The following is an 8,900-nucleotide window of genomic DNA, read 5'->3' on the forward strand; positions in this document are numbered from 1 at the left end:
GAGGGGCAACGTTTTCCATAGAGGGTGGTGCATGTGGAACAAGCTGCCAGAGGAAGTGGTAGAGGTGGGTACAATTACAATATTTCAAAAAGGCGTTTGGACAAGTACATGAATGGGAATGAATTGCGGGATATGAGCCAAATGGTACTAGTTGTTTAGGAAACCTGGTCGGCACAAATGAGTTGGGCCAAACGGCCTATTTTCATGCTCTATGACTCTAAAAAGTCTTTATGTCACACCAGAACATGTATCTTATGTTACAATAGATAGTAGAGATAACACCATCACTTTTAGGTTACTTTTACAATTTTAGGTTCTTTCACAGAAGATCATAGATTCCCTATGGAAACAGGCCCTTCGGCCCAACAGGTCCACACTGACCCACAGGGCATCCTACCCAGACCCATCCCCTTATAACCCACCTAACCTACACATCCCTGAACTCTATGGGAAATTTAGCATGGCCAATCCACTTAGCCTGCACATCTTTGGACTGTGGGAGGAAACCAGAGCACCCGTAGGGAACCCACGCAGACACAGGGAGAATGTGCAAACTCCAAACAGTCACCAGAGGGTGGAATCGAACCTGGGTCCTACTGCGGTGAGGCAACAGTGCTAACCACTGAGCCACCGTGCTGCCTGTTATAGGGAGTACAATGGTTTTACTTTCAACAAAAAAAAAGGTAGGCCTGTCAAAAATAATTGCAACATAGAGCCATTGCTTGCAGCTTCTTGTAGACACATTCAACTGTGAGGGAAAACCCTCGAGTCTGATGAAAGGTTACTGAACAGAAACAACTATTTCAGTCTTTCTGAAGGAGGGTCCCAACGCAAAATGTCAACTTTCCTGCTCCTTTGATGCTGCCTGGCCTGCTGTGTTCCTCCAGCTCCACACTTACTTGTTTCAGTCTCCATGCTGCTCAAATCATTGAACATTTCTTGTTTTTATTTCAAAATCTTTCCTCCCACTCCCAGAGTTTCTTTTCCTCCTGTAAGTGCTAACTCAAATAGGTTTACTGAAAACAAAACAGAAGCTTGCCAGTGCTTCCATCCAAACAACCTCGATGTGTGCCCAAAGGTAGGAGGAATCTATTCATTTAGATGTAGCAATGCAGTAAATGGTGGAATTGGCTGGCAATCTCTGTTGTCCTCTAGTTCACCCATAAACTGGAGTGCTGAGGCCAAGTTTGGTTTCCATTGTTACAGATAATCCAATGAGAACAGATCAAAACTGGAACCATCTTAATTTGTCAGATAAGTGACATGCAGTGGTAACATGAGGTCACATGCAATGCAACATGCTCCTTATCAATCTCTGCAGTGAGAAGCAGGCACACTCAGTTCACTGACTCAAAATAAATAGCTGCTTTCGTAAAAAGCATTAAGACATCAATTACAAACAATAGTTTCATATTATAATGTTCCCTTTAAATTGCATAGCCATAGAAAAGTGAAGTCATTTTGTAAGCGGCACACAAGTCAGTTCAAGTTGCCATGCATGCACAGCTGGACAAAAATGTCAAGGGATCACATATGTAAATCACCTGGCATTCCAAAAAACTTTAGAAGGTATGTTGATTAGGAGTATTATAATTTATATGTGAGGGAGCACTATGATTACTAATCTATTTGAAAAGCGAGCTTCAACTACTGCCCCAGGGAATTGTGATAAAGAGCAGCATTATCTGTTGCCGAGACTACTCAAATGACCTGGAGTCGAACTAAAGTGGCAAAGGATATTTCAAAAAGAGAAAAGAAATAGTACGAACTGTTCTTTCTCTCCACTTGTGCAACAAGAACTTTTAGGAAAGTAAAAGTGTTATGCAACTAACTTGTCTTCTTTGTATCACTGCACACTTTAGGAATATGCACCAAAAGCAGCATTAAGCACTAGAGCAATAGCTGATATTTTAGTAAAAGTTACTCTGCGATCAAAAGCTTACCAGTAATTGAAAAGGAGTTCCAAAGGCACCTTGAAGGTCTATTCCAAAAATAGGTAAAAATAAGCAACAGTGGTAGACAAGAATGGACAGGATATATATGACTTGAAAATAGACTTAGTGATCTGGATGCTAATGTGAATAAGGCTGTATGGAAGAAAGCCTCAAAGAGGATAAAATTATGTGGAAGAGACAAAAAACAGATGGTTTCTAGCTTTCCAACATTTGATTAATTGAGGTTGTCAAAACATCTCCCAGTTAGTCAGCAGCTTGACAGGCACAGAAACACTATTTCCTGACTAAAAGCATATGAGGGTACAAGAGTGCTGCTAGGCCATCATTTTTAAGTAACTAAGCAACATATGACCATGCAGTCTCCATTGCAGCAGATATCAGAAGGCATCACAGCAGATCTGAATGCTGTATTTGCTTACAAGTGGTAGAATCTGTAGCTGAAATATTGAATTACAATTAGATGTGGGCACCCGAAGAGGTTCCTTCCCCTTGCCCCTCAATCCCCAAGATCACAGAACATGAGTTTTAATAGTCAAGTCAGCACATTGGGCCCTTCTAGCATACACACCTCAGAAAGGCTCTAATCTTTTCATTCACTGCAATCCACTTGTAAACAACCTACATTTCCCTTTTAGAAAGAACAGTACTTGGGCCTTGTGGAATATGTGATTTGCTTTTTGAGAACCGAAAGGCCATTGACTTTACAAAATGAATTGTTTAGCAGACTTTCCAGAGAATCTCTCAGTGCAGGTGCAAATTGATTACTTTACATTCTTAAAGTGCATTGCACAAAAAAAATTTCCAAGAATGCTACAAGATTGCTCCCTAACTCTGTAGGATCAGGTAACTACTCCCATTTGCTTGCACTTCCATAAATCTTATACTCGGTAGACACCAACTACTTTATGGAAATTAATCTGACTGCTACTAATACAACAATTCACCATTGTTAATGTCCTTTATTTTAAACATGCTCAAAAGACACAAAGTATTGCAAGTATTACTTCACAGTTTGACAAGCAATACTTTGTTTGTATTCAGTTACAAAGGCCAAAACCTTCATAACGTACTCTAAAATATTCACACCAAGATGTACACAAATGGAACAAAGTAATACATTACTTTCCAATCTTTGATCATGTAAATGGAACAGCATGATATTCAATAGTTAGTAGTATTCAAAATCTTAAATTCCTATGCTTAAACAATCCTGGAAATACAACTAGATTACAAGATCCAAAATGTTACTCAGACTCTCTCTACAGGAATAAACAGATGTCACTCTTCAGCCTCTGGTTGTTAAAGTTTCTAAACTTTTCTAAACTTCCAGTAACACTGGAAAAGGTTAGGTTTTATACTTAGCGTGTCCAACCTTCCAGTCAACAGAACATAAAAAAAGTATTAGATTAAACTTTTATGGGGAGTTATATTAAAAGGATTTACATTTATTTATATAGCACCTTTCACAGCCTCAGGATACCACAGGCATTTCACCTAGTGCCATTGCTATTGTAATGTAAGGAAACGTGACAGCCCATGTGAATTCAGCAATGCCCCGCAATAATAAATAACTGGCTGATCTGTTCCCAATATCACTTGTAATTACAAAATTAATCATGCTTCCTTCTTTGGAGCAATCAACTGTTTGTCTTCAACTGGAGATCCATACCAGACATTGGTAGCCTTCCAGCAAACTAACATGGGGTATTAGTCATATGACAGCTTAATTTTGCACCCATCAGTCATGATCATGAGAATTTCCAATGGGAGTCAATGAACTCTAATCAGACAACATTCAGTCAACTTTCCTCTCCCCAACCCAAATGCTGAAATATATTAAACACTTAGCTACACCTAAATTTAGGCTTTGGTCCTTCCTGCTCCCCAACTTTCAAGCTATAAAATGAAGCATCAAGAAATAGTCGAGAAGATTGAGACTTTGATGATCGAGTTCCTATAGCTGGGTGCCAACTTTCTGCACGTGAATTTATCAGTGCATTTTTCACCATCAGGAACTGAGATTCTCGATGAGATCTTTTCAGCTTTGCACGGCGATTCTGGAACCAGATCTGAAATATTGAATTTATCAAAATAAGAATTTAAAAATTTTAGCTACAGGACATAATATACAAAAAGGCAAGTTAATTGGCATGGATTCTATTAATGTTGGAGTTTCCCGTCATTACCTGAATTCGGTCTTCATCTAGCCCGAGTTTCTGAGCAAGATCTTCACGAACATCAATCCCCGGGTAACAATTTAGCTGAAATTCTTCTTCTAATACCTCAATCTGAAAAAAAATTAAAAACTCATCAAATCAGACATTGGACCCCCGTATTGACCAATCAGATTTTTAAAAATGATAGGTGGTTAGAAGATACTCTACTACTTGCTAAAACAAAATCATTTTAACTTATAGTTGGAAGGGTACTATTAAACTACATGCAGAACTAGTCGCAGAGAATGATCAAACCCAGTGGTACTGAATCGATAACAACAGTTAGTTTCCTGTACCGCTTTATCCTGCAAAGTTCCGTTCCACCCAGTTGCATATCTAACCACTCGTTACTTTTTAAGCAAGGTTATTATTCTTTCAATTGAGAGAGGATGCTGCAGCATGTTTAATTAGAAATTTATGTTCAAATTCTATTTAATACTTGCACAAACCGTTTTAGTCTATTCTGCTCTATTGAAACAATAGGTACAGCAAGCATAATTTTTTTGCATAACAGTCACTGCCTTTCAGTTCTTTTCAGATATAACCAGCTAGTTACACTAATTAGAGTTACGTTTAATTCAGTTAATGCTTTTCTAATTTTGAAAGCGTTCAGGTATTTTGCTTATTTTCCAGTTCATGAGAATTAAAGACTATAATTGGAGATGCAACTGTTCCAGAGATGACTGGTCATAATGTGGGGATTTTAAGTTATGTATGTTGAAGACAAACTTTAAAAAGCAAGCTCTAGTGTCGAATCCTAATGTATAAGGAAGGCATTAGGCGGGACTCAGAAGCACGCTCGAAATTACAATTTCGTGTAAGTTATTGCCACTTCTTTAAAAAAGGTAAAGCAGCACTTTCGTGATGCGCATTTTAAGAATTCTTCACAAATAACCTGGTTTCTACTAAACGCAGTTCTGGCTCTTCTCCCTCGGAACCAGCAGCAGTTTGGCGGATTAGAAAAGTGGTCCTCACGCTGCCCTTCTGACTCCGGACAGCTCCTCCTTCCAACCTTCACTGGATTTGCTGACTCACAGAATCTCTCAGCGGCATCTGGACACGAGCTCCGTGGAAGAGCTAAAGGACAGAAAAATCTGTTCAGCGAGCGCTTCTAAAGAAGAGTCAAATTGTTACAATACAATACTTTTTAAAAGTACTGGTTCACGTTTCTGAAATATAACGGGCTGATTGGCCGCCTCCTGCAGCGTATTTCTGTAATTTCCGTACTTTACGCTTGCCTATTCATTCAATAATACGCGTTAGGTACTAATGTGCTGTTTTCAGAGGGACGTAAAAAGGGATCATGCCGTTCAGAAACCCAGCACATAAGAGGTAGTGCAGAGAAGTAGGTACGGGAAATACACTTCTGTACAAATTGTGCAAAGACAAATCAAAATTTGAAGTAACTCTTTACCACGGATCTGTGCAAATTTTACCTGGAACGTTAAGCGCATCAGGCAACGATCGATGGGGAGATAGAAAACGCGCCGTCTCCTCACTCCTATCCAACCCCAGGATACTCTCAATAGTGAATGGACGTTTTGAAGTTTTTCTCGCTGACGCCTTCGAGTGAGTTTCTGTGAGTTGAGGCTGTGTTTTCACACCACCACAGGAACTAAGCTTAGCCATTATTTTACCTTCACCTTCAGGCAGGCTAGCTCAACTCACTCCTTCCACATATTAGTAGAGACTTGGACGTCAATAAAACTGCGTAGTTAGAAAGTTTTAGCATTTAAATGAAGACCTCTTTCCCTCACCGCACACACTCAACGAGGCGATAATTATCTATTTTTTTGCCAAGTAATTAGCACCTAATAGGAACAGCGAGGGGGAGGGAGTCAATCTTATCTCCCCACACCAGCGAACATTACTTTCTTCCAAATTCTTTAAAACCTACATCATGGCAATTTACTTAGTTTAACACAAACCAGGAAAGGAAATCAATTTTCAGTTCTGATTGGAAAACAGCAAAAAGCAACAGACTCTTTAGCCAAACAACAATCTCATTTAGGTAAGTGTCTTTCACCGGAGTAAAGTAAGCTCTTAATACTATTAGGATAATCCTGATGAATATTCGGATAGTTTGTATGCATAAACTTTGCATTCAGATCAACTGGAAAACAAAAGTGCGGGCTGAAGGCATGCTGTCAGTGTTGTTAAAACTCTCTTATTGTTCTCATCCGCCTGGATTCACTCAGCGAAACAATCAGCACCTGACATAATAACATTGGATTTATTCCATTGAAATATTAAGTGATTTGGGGACACGTTTACTCCAGAATTTGCCATAATCCTTTCTTGAATTAACATTTTCTGCTGTTTACGAACTAATGAACGGTGTCATTTAGCTTAGCTTAAAATCAGGAAAACTAATTCCGTGATTAAAAACAATGGAGAGAAGTTGACGCCAAGAGATTTGACTCTTTGGTATTGGCTTGTTGAAAGTCAAATGCCTCCAAACTAAACAGCTCTGTTTGTAATCCCCGGCGCCGCTTGCAAACAATACAGCCCGCTAAGGCTGCTGTTGTTACATTTAACTATTTACGCTTTTCTCCGCTAAAAGGACCTACCTCTATACAACGAGTCCATACAGCTCAGAAATTGCTATCGAGTTCAGTACAATGACAGAAGCACGGAGCCACCCAAACGTTCTCTTGGAACTATCAGATCGACAATCTTTCCCAGCGCAGATTACACAGGAGCGAAACCATTTTATAAAGTATTATGTTGTTCCATACTTATATACTCAGAAAATAGATCTTTCAACGGCTAGGAAGGTCAAAATCTAACTTCCGGGGTAATAAGGCACACACAAGAGTCGCTGTGGAGTTAATACATCGCAATTCAGCCAATTGCAGGCTTGTAGCTGGTGACTGAGTGAAAAAGACAAAGGATTCCGTCTAATGCTTCCGACGAGAAATACCCAAGGCAACCTCTGGCAACCACCTGGAAACCGATATCCATTTCAAGCCCACCGACTCCCACAGCTATCTAGAATACACCTCCTCCCACCCACCTTCCTGCAAAAATGCCAATCCCTATTCCCAAATCCTTCACCTCCGTGGCATCTGCTCCCAGGATGAGGCATTCCACTCCTGAACATCTCAGATGTCCTCGTTTTTCAAGGACCACAACATCCCCCCCGCAGTGGTCGAGAATGTCCTCGACCGTGTCTCCTGCATTTCCCGCAACTCATCCCTCCACTCCCTCCCCGCAATAACAACCAAAACAGAATCCCTCTTGTCCTCACGTACCACCCGACCAACCTCCGGATCCAACGCATTATCCTCCGACACTTCCGCCATCTGCAATCCGACCCCACCACCAAAGACATTTTTCCCACCCCACCCTTATCTGCTTTCTGGAGGTACTATTCTCTCAGTGACTCCCTTGTCCGCTCCATACTCCCCTCCAGCCCCACCACACCCGGCACTTTTCCCTGCAACCACAGGAAGTGCTACATCTGCCCCTACACCTCCCCCCTCCCCGCCATCCCAGGCCCCAAGAAGACCTTCCACATCAAGCAGATGTTCACCTGCACATGTGCTAATGTGGTATACTGTATCTGCTGTTCCTGTTGTGGCCTCCTCTACATCAGGGAAACCAAGCAGAGGCTTGGGGACCACTTTGTGGAACACCTATGCTCGGTTCGCACTAAACCACTGCACCTCCCAGTCGCGAACCATTTCAACTCCCCCTCCCACTCCTGAGACGACATGTCCATCCTGGGCCTCCTGCAGTGCCACAATGATGCCACCCAAATGTTGCAGGAACAGCACCTCATATTTCACTTGGGAACCCTGCAGCCCAATGGTATCAATGTGGACTTCACAAGCTTCAAAATCTCCCCTCTCCCAACCACATCCCAAAACCAGCCCAGCTTGTCCCCGCCTCCCTAACCTATCCATCCTTCCACCTATCCCCTCCTCCCACCTCAAGCCCCACCCCCATCTCCTACCTATTAGCCTCATCCCGCCCCCTTGACCTGTCCGTCCTCCCTGGACTGACCTATCCCCTCCCTAACTCCCCACTTACACTCACCTTTACTGGTTCCATCCCCTCCTCTTTGACCTGTCTGTCTCCTCTCCACCTATCTTCTCCTTTATCCATCTTCTATCCACCTTCCCCGCTCTCCCTAATTATTTCAGAACCCCCTTCCCCTCCCCCATTTCTGAAGAAGGGTCTAGGCCCGAAATGTCAGCTTTCCTGCTCCTCTGATGCTGCTCGGCCTGCTGTGTTCATCCAGCTCTACACCTTGTTATCACAACTAAACGAATCTAACTTTTATCTCTTTGAGCAGTTGAAATGCTTCAAGCATAGACCATTATATCAAACAACCACGTGTGGCTGGTACAATTGTCTGATTAGACCCCAGTAATACTCGGGTGCACTATCGAATAAATGCTGCACTGTCAGAAGTATCATCTTTAGAATGCAAATTTAAATTTATGTCCCGTCAAGTGATCATGGCCTTGTATCAGAGGAGGGGAGGATAGTTATGGCCGAGGTAATCAAAACAAAAAGTGCTGGAAGAACTCAGCGAGCACTCACGGAGAGAGAAACAGTTATTGGCCCATCTATTCGAGTTATCAAAGACTTCTTGGAACAGTTCAATGTCGAGATTGTGTGGATCCCCAACTTTTTGGGAATTGCCAGGGAAATGCAAACTCCCGATGATCTCTTCTCGTGTCTGGAACCCTCTGAAAAACCCCGAAAATTGGAAACTCCA

At 41.8% G+C, this 8,900-nt stretch overlaps 1 protein-coding gene across 1 annotated transcript; it reads right to left on the reverse strand.

Annotated features, from left to right (window-relative positions):
* Positions 1–3,799: 3,799 nt before the first annotated feature.
* On the reverse strand, positions 3,800–6,788 carry hesx1 (HESX homeobox 1). The gene is made up of 4 exons (XM_048606725.1): positions 6,742–6,788; positions 5,067–5,248; positions 4,142–4,243; positions 3,800–4,024 (listed from the first exon to the last, which is right to left on the reverse strand). The coding sequence occupies exons 1-4, from the start codon at positions 6,758–6,760 to the stop codon at positions 3,800–3,802; spliced, it is 528 nt and encodes a 175-aa protein (XP_048462682.1). The 5' UTR covers positions 6,761–6,788.
* Positions 6,789–8,900: the final 2,112 nt, after the last annotated feature.

Source organism: Rhincodon typus, chromosome 16 (genome assembly GCF_021869965.1).
Source record: "Rhincodon typus isolate 14 chromosome 16, sRhiTyp1.1, whole genome shotgun sequence".
NCBI classification, from domain to species: domain Eukaryota; kingdom Metazoa; phylum Chordata; class Chondrichthyes; order Orectolobiformes; family Rhincodontidae; genus Rhincodon; species Rhincodon typus.

What these genes read in the sequence shown, in the direction of transcription:
- hesx1 (XM_048606725.1), bottom strand. An exon ending in CTGCGTTTAGTAGAAACCAG is followed by an intron (nt 4,244 to 5,066) that starts GTTATTTGTGAA and finishes ATTTTTTTTCAG; the next exon opens with ATTGAGGTATTAGAAGAAGA. An exon ending in TAGATGAAGACCGAATTCAG is followed by an intron (nt 4,025 to 4,141) that starts GTAATGACGGGA and finishes TCAATATTTCAG; the next exon opens with ATCTGGTTCCAGAATCGCCG.